We start from the raw sequence: 14,032 nt of genomic DNA on the forward strand, positions 1-14,032 counted from the left end.
GTGGGAGGGGGTCGAGTCTGAGCACTGCACTACGGGTCTCTGGTTTAGGGGTTCTCCTGCCCCACACGACCCTTGCCCCCAAGTAGGACCTCCCCACTGCTAATCACCATTAATCTGCCCCTCAGATAACAGTTAACATTAGTTTCGTTTTAACTGTGGTTAAATTATTCTGTGAGGAGTTCTGATGTAGGCAAATTGACACAAATGATGTTCCCGGGGGGGGATTAAACCCATGCACACTTACAGTTGTAAATAACATGACATTGTAAAAATGTTTTTTTTTTGAAGATGAAAAGCTTGTGACATAGAAGCTGAATGTTTTTAAAATGAGAGCTATGATACTTTTCACTCTTAAGAGTTAAAAATTGTTCTTTTTTTCCTCTCATGAAAATAACAAAACTTTTACAAATGCCTATGCTTGATGTCTTAGGAATGAACAAAAGCATTCTATAAAAAAAATAAAATAAAAGCAGTTTGAACTTCTAAACTGAGTTCTGGGGTGTGTGTGTGTGTGTGTGTGTGTGAACAGTTCTTTGTGTGTGGCATCATCAAATAAGCTCCTGAGAAAGTGGCAAAGGAGACAGGCCATGGGTAGGTTGTTCCTTTGGCCAGGGCTTTTGTGACCTTGTAGTGCAGAGAGTGTAGCGCTTGGGCTTCCCTGGGTTGGAACCCGCACTTACTGGAGGGCTTCAGGAAAGGAGGATGTGGATCCGAATGTGAATTGTGAGAAAATGGACTATAGCGCTCTACAAATGAGGAACTGTGGTTCTCACTGTCCGAAGGCTGGAGCAGTGAACTACGCACTGTTGCACCTTATAAAAGGTGGTAAGCTCTCTAGGAGCAATGGACAACATTTATCAAGAATCATGTAATCTTTAAACAAGTGATTTCTCTTCTAGGAATCTACCCCAGAAATAAATAATCTGAGATGTGAACAAAGATTTATGTTCATTGTTATTTATAATAGTGAAACATCTGGGAGAAAAAAAGAACCTACATAAGAGAACGGTAAGTAAATTATGATTTCTCTAGACGACGGACTATTAAACATGTTTATGGAGAAATTTTATCGCATGGAAAAATGTTCCCAGGATTATGTGAAGTGAAAAAAGTAGGTGTGGAATTATATATAATATTACTTTGCCAATTGTATGAATATGTATAGAAAAGAACTAGAAGAAATAAATAAGTAGTTTAAAAAGGTTATTATGTGTGGCTGATTTTCTTATACTTTTTTGTATTTTCTAAATTTTCTACAATAAGCATTTAGTTTTTAAAATGTAAAAGTCATTCTATTAAAAAAGTTATTTTCTGAATAAACAATATTTTGTCTAATAGAAAAGTAGAAAAAACATTTAAACCTTCATTTTAGATATAATTAGGTTTTAACAGGAATTTCATACATGGTCACTAGATTTTTAGATAAATGACATCATTTCAAATATTAAAAAAGGGCATAATTCATTAGTCTCATTTCACATTCAAAATTTCCATTTGTGCAGTTCAAAGTCCCCGTGCAGGGATTAAGGACTCTTGGTATCGCTCTACACATTTTTCTTAGAATAAAATGCTTTGTCCAGGGACCTACTTATTTTCCACTTTTGCAGCATACACTTGGTCTTTTTCCACAGCTACGTGGCGCTCCTCAGACATACTGTAGTACAGAATCATCTCCTCCATCAGAACTTCCAGCTTGTGTATCTCCTGCCAGGGCTGGATGACAAAGTAGCCTGGGTGACAGGCCACTGGCACGTACACATCCATGTGCTCCCCTGGCTTCGACAGGTGGACAGGAGGTGGCAGTTCCACTGTGGAGAAGGAGCTGCTGTGGTCCACCACGGACTTCTTGATGGCATCTGTGAGGCTCTTTCTGAAATTCTCTCCAGTGTTGCCCGGAACGGGGGTGCCACCACTTTTGCTGTTGGGAGAGCTAGCTCCACTGGATACAGCACTCAAAAACACATCCTTCTGATGCTTCCACAAGTCTGCATTCGTAATCTGCCGATTGATACTGCGGTGAGGATCGGGGAAGTTCTTGGGGGTAAATAAATAAACATGTGCAATGCCTCTGGTTTCGTCCACTTTTGTAACCTATGGAAAACACACAAGACATTTCTACAAGTCCAAGTTCACACTAAATTCCAAGAGGCAGTTATAATATTAACATTAAATATAAAACAGAGTATTTTGCACAAAACCCCAACTTGCTAAAATTAATTTTATTTAAGGTAAGATAAATTATCTATCACGGCTGTAGTAGTAAATAGGCTCATAAGTCCAAACAGTCTAGATGCCAGCAGCTGGCTTATGGAAATGAAAACCTCATTAACCTCTAAAAACTGAGGATCCCTTGTAAACCCACTAGAGGTCATTATCACGGAGATGGAGTCTACATATCATGATTAAAAGCTTTTTTTATTAATGACATTTAAAAACACTCACAGTAAAAAAAACAGTATGATGAACCCTCATGTGCTCATCTCCCAGCTTCAACAATAAAAACTAATCACAAGAATGGCAAGATGTTCCATGTGCTTTCCGCCTAGGCTGGCGCACCCTCAGACTGGGAAGCAAGGGATAAAGCTTTGACATTCACTATACCCTTAGGGACCTCTGGTCCAAATGCCTTGTTTGGTCTTAATATCTGCCCTCACCCTTTCTTTGCCCCCTTTCCCAGTAACATGGAGGGAGGGAACCTTTCATGGGAGGGAGAAAAAGAGGGAAAAAGCTACACTGAATAGGTCAAAATTACAGCTTTGCCCCCTTTGCCCAGGAGACCTTTGTCTACCCGGCTACTTCTTTCTGCCAGAGGGGTGAGTGTTGTACAGGAATCCTATAGACTGACAACTGGGATTGTACAGCTGTGTGTCCCAAAGGGCTGGGTGCCTGGTAATTTTTACCAGCTCCTCTGGCTTACCCTGGGAATGACAAAAATAAGATGCTTCCAGCCACATCGATCTCGTACCAAATAGGGCTGGGATTGAAAGGCAGGAACAGAGGTCTGAGACAGGGAGACAAAGCAAGCCATCTATAGTAATTTACTTAAAAATATTTCTCCTAGCAAGATGAATCTATTTAAATTAATTAGCACTTCAAGGTGGTATGAATGAATGACTGCTAATTTATTTTGACATTTATGATACAGAAGTACCATTTCAAAAATCAATCATTAAAAAACATTTTTATTGAGTACCAAATACTCTGGCTTTAAGATCTTAAACCATAGCTGAGAAAACAATATTCCTTATCATGTGGCAATTGAAGAATATAAAATGGTAATTAAGTGTATAATTGCATAAACATAAGAAAATCCACGTGAGCTAGAAGAATTTAGAGATTTTCATGAAGATATTTCTCAAAGATATTTCATTGTTAAATGCTTATATAAAATAACATTGTTTTCACTAGTTAAAACAGAGAAATATCTTACATTTCTATTCTTGGAAATAAGAGCAATATTTTTGATACAAAAGTGCAAAAGTACAGAAAAAGAAATAAGGGCTTTTAAATAAAACAGTTTAAACTTTTAAAGGCAGAAAACAGGATTATAAGCAAATGATTTGCTTATAAGCCATTCTACTTTAGAAAAAAAAAGAAATAGAAGACTATTTAAATGATCTTTAGAAACATTTATCAAGAGATAGATGGTCCCTCTGTTGAGAACTTAATTCTTTATCATGGAGCAAAATAGGAGCAGAGAACTATCTCTGATACCTTATTAATAGTGGAAAAATTATATAAAGGGTTTAAAAATAATATTGGAGATACAGGATAAATTCTTAAATAAAAATCAAACCATGAAATATCTTAGCACACATGTAACCAATCTCTTAACTATGAAAATGTGTCAGATCTGAAAGCATCAGTTTATGGTAAGATAAAATTCTTTCACAGAGAAACAAATAAGCCCTTCTGGCTGACAGCTCTCTTTCCAAATGTATCAAGAGAACTAACCTTAATGCTACAGTCGGAGCAATTCAAAACAGAATCTCTCAGCCAAAGCACAGCATCTGGTGTCCACATGCCAATAGACTGTGGAAGATCTGCTAAACAGCACTTGATAGCCTGGAAAGAAAGCATGATGGAAAAGCAAACACACCATCTTAAAATAGGTACCAATAAGAAACGTCAATGTTATTTTCCTATAAGTCAGATGTTGCTAAGATAGAAAGCAAGCACCAGCGATAGCTACTAATGATGACTGAACTCTTGGGCTGGACTGTCTGCTATGTTCCTGGCTCTGCTAATTTTTCCACTGCTGTCCTTACTCCTGTTGCTAGCCAGAGCTCACACCAGGCACTTCGCAGACTTATCCTACGATACTTCTGCATGATGGGTCAATGTTGTGACCCCACTTTACAGATGGTGAAATGGAATCAGAGAGTAACTTGCATCGGATCACAAAGTTGTGAAGACAGGTTTGGGACTTATATTTAGGTCTTCCCTCTAAGGACAACTGAAAAAATGAAGTGTCATTTGACTGAAATGACTCTGGTTGCAAAAGTCTTTTCAGAGGCTGACATGCTTCGTTCAGCAGTTCCTGAGTACCTGTGGATGCCAGACATTTGTGGTCATGTTTGGAAGGAGGTTGTAATGAGAGTTAAGGAGGGTAAGAAAAACTGAAATTCATAGATACCTAGATGCCTCATTTTCCTCAATGCCTTTTACCTCCCACCACCACTGCACAAACTTCTGTAGAATGACTGCAGCAGGGAGTAAAAGGTGACCTTAGGGACTCCCTTCTGTCTCATGGAAGCCTTGAATTGTTTGAGGCAATTTTGTGAAGGGAAGAAACCTACTTCCAGGATTCCTGGATTCCTTATTTCCTCTCTGAGTCCCCTTCTTCTTCGGGGGCTCCAGGTCTCTCACTGTATCCCCTGGATGAGGGAGGTTTCTTGGTGGGGAGGAGGTCACTTAGAGCAGAGAGAGCACTCTCTTCATGCCTGCAGGGGCCAGGGGGCAAGATGGGCCAGATGGAACCAGCACACTGGAGAGCAGGGGCCGTGCAAAGCAGAATGCCACTTCCTAAGCTCCCACAGAGCACTGTCCCATTAAGGACAGTGTTCAATATAGCCGGATTTTCTAGTTTGTCAGGAGAAGCTGGAAGTCAGGATTTTTGTGTGAAATTTTCTAAGTTTTAAATCTTGGTAACCAATTCACAGTTTAAAACCCTATAACAGGGGCGCCTGGGTGGCTCAGTGGTTAAGCGTTTGCCTTTGGCTCAGGTCGTGATCCCAGGGCCCTGGGATCGAGGCCTGGATCGGGCTCCCTGCTCAGCGGGAGGCCCGCTTCTCCCTCTCCCTCTCCCCCTGCTTGTGTTCCCTCTCTCGCTGTGTTCTCTGTCAAATAAATAAATAAAATCTTTAAAAAAATTAAAAAAAAAATAAAACCCTATAACAGCCAAGAGCCCAAACCCAATATTTATAGGTCAGCCTGGGCCGACAGGCCATCAGTTTGCTATTCTGACTTAGACCTCCTGGGGAGATGCTGTCAGCCAGAGGCTTGGCCCCACGGGCTCTTAAGGTTCCCCCAATTTCATATCTATGAAATAACAAATCTAGGCAGGATTAATAGAAAAAATTTGGAGTGGCTTTTAACACTCTCGACAGTCGGAGGCAGAGGGACGGATGCCCTTTCCTCTCCAGCCGGGGAGAATTTTCCAGGTAAGGCTGGCCCCAGGTGGATGTTCCAACAAGAGGAACAGAGGCCAGAGCTGTTACCAAGTGAAAGTGGCATTTAACAAGTTTTAGTATTGTGGCTGAGCAGCAATAAAAGTGATTTTAAAAATTGGCTTCAACACAAGCTCAACAGCTTTTCTGTAAGAGTCATTTTAGAAAAGGCAGTGGTGACAGGAGAGAAGGTACAAAAGCCACACTAATTATGGTCAAGCACTTTTTATCCACGGAATTTTGATGGTATAAGGTATTTTCTGGCAAATATAAGTCAAGCAGCCTTTTGAAATGATAGAATGTTGGATAACTTTGTTCAAAAAACTACTAATTTCTGTACAAAATCCTCTATTTCTCCTAAGGGTAGGAAATAGTTCTTAATTTTAATGCAAAATAATGCAAAATTCTTATTACCTGAATTTTTATTAATAGAGGAAGATTAGGCAGAAATTAATCTTTTTACTCAAATCTATGGGGGAAAGTCATATAAGAAAATGTTCAATATAGATTGCTTTTTTTTAAGATTTTATTTATTTATTTGACAGAGACACACAGAGAGAGGGAACACAAGCAGGGGGAGTGGGAGAGGGAGAAACGGGCTTCCTGCTGAGCAGGGAGCCTGATGCAGGGCTCGATCCCAGGACCCTGGGATCATGACCTGAGCCGAAGGCTGACGCTTAACAACTGAGCCACCCAGGTGCCCCTGAATATAGATTTCTTAAGAGAATGGCCACTTAATTAAGCTAAGAACTCTGGAAGTAAGAATTTACTTATAAGATCTTTTTTTTTTTTGAATGTGTACCAGTTTTTATTTATTTGTATCTGTAACATGTACCTGAGGAGTGTGTAGAGAGTCTCAGTGCCCGTGACATTTCCATATCTAAAGCTGATAGACTGTTTTTATTTGTGTACATGTGCATGCTGAATCACAGGTCTTATCCAATATCAAGTTTTCCCCATAATTTCTAGAACAGTTCCCATACACAAAGCTGGGGAATTCCTGAAGCCATGGAACAATTTCCCAGACTCCTTCTGGATCTCACATCCTCTTTTAAAAAGGTTCCACTGTTGAAAATTCACATGAGGCAGAATTTTGGTAAAAGAAAAACGTTGTTTTCTCCTCCAATTCCAAGAAACCCAGTATCACGGCCTGTGGAGCCAGGTAACTAGCTACTGTAGATTTCAAAATTCAGATGGGAACTCTGTAGGTGCCAGTAGCCAAGTGGAAAAGACACAGAAATGTTCATACAGATTTTATAAAAAGTTATTTAGAGATGTCATTTAAAATGCAAGAGCAGTGTGGCCCCGGTGCTTGGCCAGTGAGGAGGTGGCTTTATTAAAACCTCTAGCTAAATTTGGAGCCACAAATCCAAATTCATAAAAAGCCAAAACCTTTAACAAATTTTCAATATCTTGCAGCAGTAAAGGTAAAACTTCTTATCCTTTGTCCTCTGTCTCCCAGGCTGGTGCTTCCTGAATGATGATGCCAAGCTGCCTCTTTGCCTGATGGTCTTTCCACTGGATAGGCAGCCCATTCTTTTTACAGCTTCCAGTAAGTGGTCGCTTCTCTGTTCAGAGAGTTGTTGCTATTCTTTTCTTTGATCTCCTGTTGAGTTCGTAGGTGTTCAGAATGATTTGATCCCTATTCAGCTGAATTCCTGAGACCAGACGAAATCCAGGTCTCCTACTCCTCCGCCATCTTGCTCCGCCCCCAGAATTTACTTATAAGATCTTGAAGCTGTATAGAAGTCAGCACTGACATCCCATTAGTAAAATGGAATCTCTAACTGGACAACTTAGCCTAATGATGAGACATACTTGAAAACAAACATTTATCAAATGATATTCTGTAAGTTTGACTGGTCTTCTTGTCTAAGTTGGCTAAATTTTACATCTGAAAACCAGTGAACAACCACATCTGGACCATTTCCAATTTTGTTACCAACTTGGACTTCACTCATTATCAAGATCAAAACTGAGAGGGCATCTCACAACACAACTACAAATACAGCCAAATCTCTTCCAGCAAATCTCCCAGCTTGTAACATATAGTACCTGAGGTGGGATCACAATTATTTCTTGTAGAAACCGCGGGGGGATTTCCCTGAGTTCGGACACTTTCACAGATGTCACAGTGCCAGAGTCCAGGAACTGAACATCAAGAGCTCGGCTGCTGTGAACGTTCGTGATCTGCAATGAGATAAATGTTGGTTAATTTATAAGCATATCCAAAAGGCCAAAACACTGCTGTGCAATTACATTTTGTATAACTCTAAAATGCATATAAGAAGTAACAAAGACTATCAGTGTTAAGTTTTATTTTTTATTTTTAAATTTAAATTCAACTAATTAACATATAATGTATTAGTGGTTTCAGAGGTAGAGGTCAGGGATTCATCAGTCTTATATAATACCCAGTGCTCATTATATCACCTGTCCTCCTTAATGTCCATCGCTCAGCCACCCCATCTTCCCACACCCCTCCCCTCCGGGGTGTTTTCTCTGATTAAGGGTCTCTTACGGTTTGTCTCCCTCTCTGGTTTCATCTTGTTTTATTTTTTCCTCTCTTCCCCTATGATCCTCTGCCTTGTTTCTTAAATTCTACATATGAGTGAGATCATGTAATAACTTTCTCTGATTGTAAATTTTCTTATTTTAAAATGTACCTATTTACCTAATAGGTATTCTTTTAAAATATATTTGATTTTAACATTGAATTGTTAAATAATTTAATCAGTAGTAATCACTAAACTAATAATAAAATGCACAAATATGGTAATATTTACAATGTTTACAATTCTAGGACACTATTGATTATAAAACAATTTGATACATCATTATATATTGATTAAAGATGCAGTCTGTTCTCCAAAATATTAAAATATGAGAAAAAAAACTTGTGTCTTAGCAATGAGGAAATAAGAAATAGAGAGAACTCAGAGAAGTTTTCTTGTAATAGGTAAATACTATACATTTTTAAATAATAACAGATTTTGGCATTTTATAGCTTTGTCAAAAAGCCCATTGACAATTTTTATCATTTGTCCTAAGAAACTGAAACTCAGAAAGTCATAGAGAGGTAAAATAAGTGCAAATTAATAATTCAAAAATGGGAAAATTACATACTGAGTCAAAGCAATAATTACCTGTGATCAAATGGCAACATTACAATATAAGATTCTGGGTATACCTTTAAATGTCCAAACTTCCCTTAAAAAGCCTATGTGATATCCGCCATCATTGGATATATAGTTCGCATTTGCCAAATACAGCCCCATCAGGATGGTTATATGGGCAAGGACTTCGTACCTACAACTGCTCTCACTGCCACCTTAAGAATGGTGGCGCTTTCAGTATGTGAGTGTCACGAGCTGGACCACTCTTGGCATGGAAGTCAGACATACCAAAAGTAAAGCCTTTTTCTACTGCTCCAACAAAAATGCTTTATTAATATAATAGCATTACTTTTTAATCTCTTAAGATGATGATAAACACAAACAATATTAAAACAATATCTTAAAATGTATTTTTTATTCAAACATATATCCTGAACGCATGTATTGGTATGGCTGGTGTATAATGAATGCTTCTTATATCCAGGCATAACTGGTCAGAGACATATACTTCCACACATCAAAGAGTTGCTAGTCTCATGAGAGACGATGACACAAATATATAATTAGAATATAATGGAGCAGGACAATAATAAAGCTAGGTACAAGGTGCTATGAGAACATAGAGAATGGGTACCTGACCCAGCGAGGAGGTAGATTTTAGGGCTAGCTTTCAGGAGGAGGGGATGCCTAGAATTGGTACCCTCCTTTACAATGTACTTTTTACTTCTTATATTAGTAAAATGCCTTTATCATAGAAAATTTAGATACTTAAAAGAATGATATGAAAATCACTTATAATCTGTGACAGATTACAATGATCCTCCTAGTCTTTTATCCATACATGTATAAAGAATTAGATTTATTAAAATTAGAACGTATTTGCATATACTATTTCATAATTGGCTACTTTTCACTAAATGTCTCAAAAATACTTCATGTCATTATCTTCTATATCATTTTAATATTACATAAGTCTCTCATACAGGTACACTGTGACTTGTCAAACAAGCCTTTTGGCTGGATAACTTAAATTGTGTAAATTTTTGCTCTTTTGAGAAATAATCATACTGGACATTTGTATTTCCTTTTTCACAAATTAAAATTTCATAAATATCACAACTTCAGCTGGACTTTACATGAGGAATGGGAGTAAACTAGGTTGGTAAGAGTCTAGTTAGGGGCTAATCTGAACATTTCAAACACAGGGAAAAGGATGGGCAAGACATACATATTTCTTACGTGTGGGGGCTACAAGCATTTTGGTTATGCTGGAACGTAAAGTGAGAGGCAAGGCAAGGCAGGGAATGAGGCTGAGAGAAAGGTAAAGGCAAGGTCCTGGAGAGCCAGACATTATGTCTTAAAGAACCAGACTTTACCCCGTGGATGAGAAGAAGCCAATGCCATGTCTTTTTTTTTTTTTTAAGATTTTATTTATTCATTTGAGAGAGAGAGAGAATGAGAGAGAGAGCATGAGAGGGGGGAGGGTCAGAGGGAGAAGCAGACTTGCCGCCGAACAGGGAGTCCGATGCGGGACTTGATCCCTGGACTTCAGGATCATGGCCTGAGCCGAAGGCAGTGGCCTAACCGACTGAGCCGCCCAGGCGCCCCCAATGTCATGTCTTAAGGAGAAGAATGAGATGGTCGTCTTTATAAGAAGCCACATACTGTTGGTGATAACACTGGGGGAGGGCTTTGGAATCTGATAGATTTGGTTTTAATCTCAGCTTGTACTTTCTAGCTGAATGACTTCCCTCATTAGTAAGAAGGGGATCATAGGGCTTTATGAAGATTAAGTGAAATCAGTCATATTTTAAAAAAAATTCTGTGTCTGGGAAATAACAAGTCTCATTAAAAGTTGGACGTATTATTATTTGCTATTATTTACATTTTGGGTGACTCACTCTAGTGGCATAGAGCTTGAATGGAGGAAGGTAAGAGTAAAGACAGAGGAACCATGGTATTCCAGCGATCTAGGCAAGAAATGACAAAGCTGTGAAAATGGCAGGGTTTGGTGATTAGTTGCACTGGGGGCGGAGGAAAATGCAGGAATCCAAGATAACTCTTCCAGAGCAGGCTGAATGGTTGCATGAATGGAGGTACCACCAAAACACAGACATAGGAGGAAAAAAAGGATGGGAAAAGATAATTTTGGTTTTGGACATTCAGAGCTTGAGGAGTTTGCAAGATGGACAATTCGGCTGGCTTTTGCCTAAATCTAAAGCTCATCAAGGGCTGGAAAACAAACTGGGGAGTCATGAGGACCAAGACAGTAACTGAAGCAATGAGATGGCATTGCCTAGAAGGATGCAGAGGCTGAGAAGAACCGTGAGGCGGGACAGGAGTTGGGGGCACAACACTGACACTGCAGAGTGCAGGTGGGGGGCAGGTTTGAGTGAAAAATAGGAGAAGCAATCAGTTGAACATCCTCTGGAAAATTAGGAGGATTTGATACCATGATAGCCTAGTGAGGAGGGAATTACAAGTCTCAATACTATTAGTGCAGCCCAGAGGCCTGGTAAGAGAAGCCCTGAAAGACACTGGTTGAATTATGCAGCTAAGCTGCTGCTGCAAGAACAGGCTGTTGGAGAGCAGGCAGAAGTCAAGCAGCAGTGGCTGAGAGGTGGCCAGAAGGCGGCACAGGACGTGAATGCAGACCACTCGGGATGGGTTTGGAGGAAAGAGGAAGAAGTGACGGCCACTGAAGAGCATTGGCTGGATGACCAGAGTAAGTTCAGAAGGTGCAGGCACTAAATAAAGCTTAGGCAAGTTACAATGTCAAGAACAATTACATCATTTAAACACAGGATCTGCTTTTCATTAACCATTCTCCCTTCCCTAACTTTCTATGCATCACTAAGAGAATGAACACTTTTGCTACCTCCAAGGCAGACATTGCACAATTTGAGAGAAAAACAAAAATACTACTAGATATTTATCCAAAGTATTTGACATACACCCAAAAGGTATTTTGCCAAAAAGGCAGAACCTGATGCTACACGGGAAGAAACTCAAGCTGTCAGATGCTCTACAAAACGCTGCTACTCTAAAAAGAGAACTACCCTATGACACAGGATTGCACTACTTAGTATTTATTCAAAGGATACAAACATAGTGATCTGAAGGGGCACATGCACCCCAATGTTCATAGCAGCCGTGTCCACAATAGCCAAAAAACAGAAAGAGCCCAGATGTCCATCGACAGATGAATGGATAAAGAAGTTGTGGTATATATACAAAACGGAATATTACTCAGCCATCAAAAAGAATGAAATCTTGCCATTTGCAATGATGTGGATGAAACTAGAGTATAATACACTAAATGAAGTAAGTCAGTCAGAGAAAGACAAACACCATATAATTTTACTCCTATGTGGAATTTAAGAAACAAAACAAATGAACATAGGGGAAGGGAAAGACAAATAAAATAAGATGAAAATTGAGAGGGAGGAAAACCATAAGAGACCCTGAATTCTAGGAAACAAACTGAGGGTTGCTGGAGGGGAAGAGTTTGGGGGGATGGGGTAACTGGTGTGATGGGTATTAAGGAGGGCATGTGATGTGATCACTGGGTATTATATGCAACTGATGAATCACTAAATTCCACCTCTGAAACTCTTCAGAGTGTAGGGATAGAGGGTACATACCTCAATATCATAAAAGTCATCTATGAAAAACCCACAGCGAATATCATTCTCAATAGGGAGAAACTGAGAGTTTTCCCCCTAAGGTCAGGAACATGGTAGGGATGTCTACTATCACCACTGCTGTTCAACATAGTATTAGAAGTCCTAGCCACAGCAATCAGACAACAAAAAGAAATAAAAGGCATCTGATTCAGCAAAGAAATCAAACTCTCACTCTTTGCAGATGATACAATACTTTATGTGGAAAACCCAAAAGGCTCCACCCCAAAACTGCTAGAACTCATACAGGAATTCAGTAAAGTGGCAGGCTATAAAATCAATGCACAGAAATCAGTGGCATTCCTATACACCAACAACAAGACAGAAGAAAGAGAAATTAAGGAGTCGATCCCATTTACAATTGCACCCAAAACCGTAAGATACCTAGGAATAAATCTAACCAAAGAGGCAAAGAATCTGTACTCAGAAAACTAGAAAATACTCATGAAAGAAATTGAGGAAGACACAAAGAAATGGAAAAATGTTCCATGCTCATGGATTGGAAGAACAAATATTGTGAAGATGTCAATGCTACCTAGAGCAATCTACACATTCAATGCAATCCCTATCAAAATACCATCAACTTTCTTCAAAGAAATGGAACAAATAATCCTAAAATTTGTATGGAACCAGAATAGACCCCGAATAGCCCGAAGAATGTTGAAAAAGAAAAGCAAAGCTGGCGGCATCACAATTCCGGACTTCCAGCTCTATTACAAAGCTGTCATCATCAAGACAGTATGGTACTGGCACAAAAACAGACACAGAGATCAACGGAACAGAATAGAGAGCCCGGAAATGGACCCTCAACTCTATGGTCAACTAATCTTTGACAAAGCAGGAAAGAATGTCCAATGGAAGAAAGACAGGCTCTTCAACAAATGGTGTTGGGAAAATTGGACAGCCACATGCAGAAGAATGAAACTGGACCATTTCCTTACACCACACACAAAAATAGACTCCAAATGGTTGAAAGACCTAAACGTGAGACAGGAGTCCATCAAAATCCTAAAGGAGAACACAGGCAGCAACTTCTTCGACCTCAGCCGCAACAACTTCTTCCTAGACACATCACCAAAGGCAAGGGAAGCAAGGGCAAAAATGAACTATTGGGACTGCATCAAGATAAAAGGCTTTTGCACAGCAAAAGAAACAGTCCACAAAACCAGAAGACAACCGACAGAATGGGAGAAGATATTTGCAAATGACATATCAGATAAAGAGCTAGTATCCAAAATCTATAAAGAACTTATCAAACCCAACACCCAAAGAACAATGATCCAACCAAGAAATGGGCAGAAGACATGAACAGACATTTTTCCAAAGAAGACATCCAAATGGCCAACAGACACATGAAAAAGTGCTCAACATCACTCAGCATCAGGGAAATCCAAATCAAAACCTCAATGAGATACCACCTCATGTTAGTTAGAATGGCTAAAATTAACAAGTCAGGAAACGACAGATGTTGGCGGGGATGTGGAGAATGGGGAACCCTCCTACACTGTTGGTGGGACTGCAAGCTGGTGCAACCACTCTGGAAAACAGTATGGAGGTTCCTCAA

At 39.4% G+C, this 14,032-nt stretch overlaps 1 protein-coding gene across 5 annotated transcripts in view; it reads right to left on the bottom strand.

Moving 5' to 3' along the window:
- Positions 1 to 14,032, bottom strand: part of TDRD7 (tudor domain containing 7) — a 76,667-nt gene that overhangs the window by 6,063 nt on the left and 56,572 nt on the right. For all 5 annotated transcript variants that reach the window (XM_025887959.2, XM_025887957.2, XM_025887955.2 and 2 more), the window contains 3 exons: positions 7,725 to 7,859; positions 3,955 to 4,065; positions 1,589 to 2,091 (listed from right to left, as the gene is read on the bottom strand). In XM_025887959.2, the coding sequence (XP_025743744.1) occupies positions 1,589 to 2,091; positions 3,955 to 4,065; positions 7,725 to 7,859 (749 nt within the window). The remainder of the gene's footprint in view (positions 1 to 1,588; positions 2,092 to 3,954; positions 4,066 to 7,724; positions 7,860 to 14,032) is intronic.

Source organism: Callorhinus ursinus, unplaced genomic scaffold, assembly GCF_003265705.2.
Source record: "Callorhinus ursinus isolate GAN/ISIS: 27379988/994484 unplaced genomic scaffold, GSC_fseal_2.0 scaffold24, whole genome shotgun sequence".
Taxonomy (NCBI): Eukaryota; Metazoa; Chordata; class Mammalia; order Carnivora; family Otariidae; genus Callorhinus; species Callorhinus ursinus.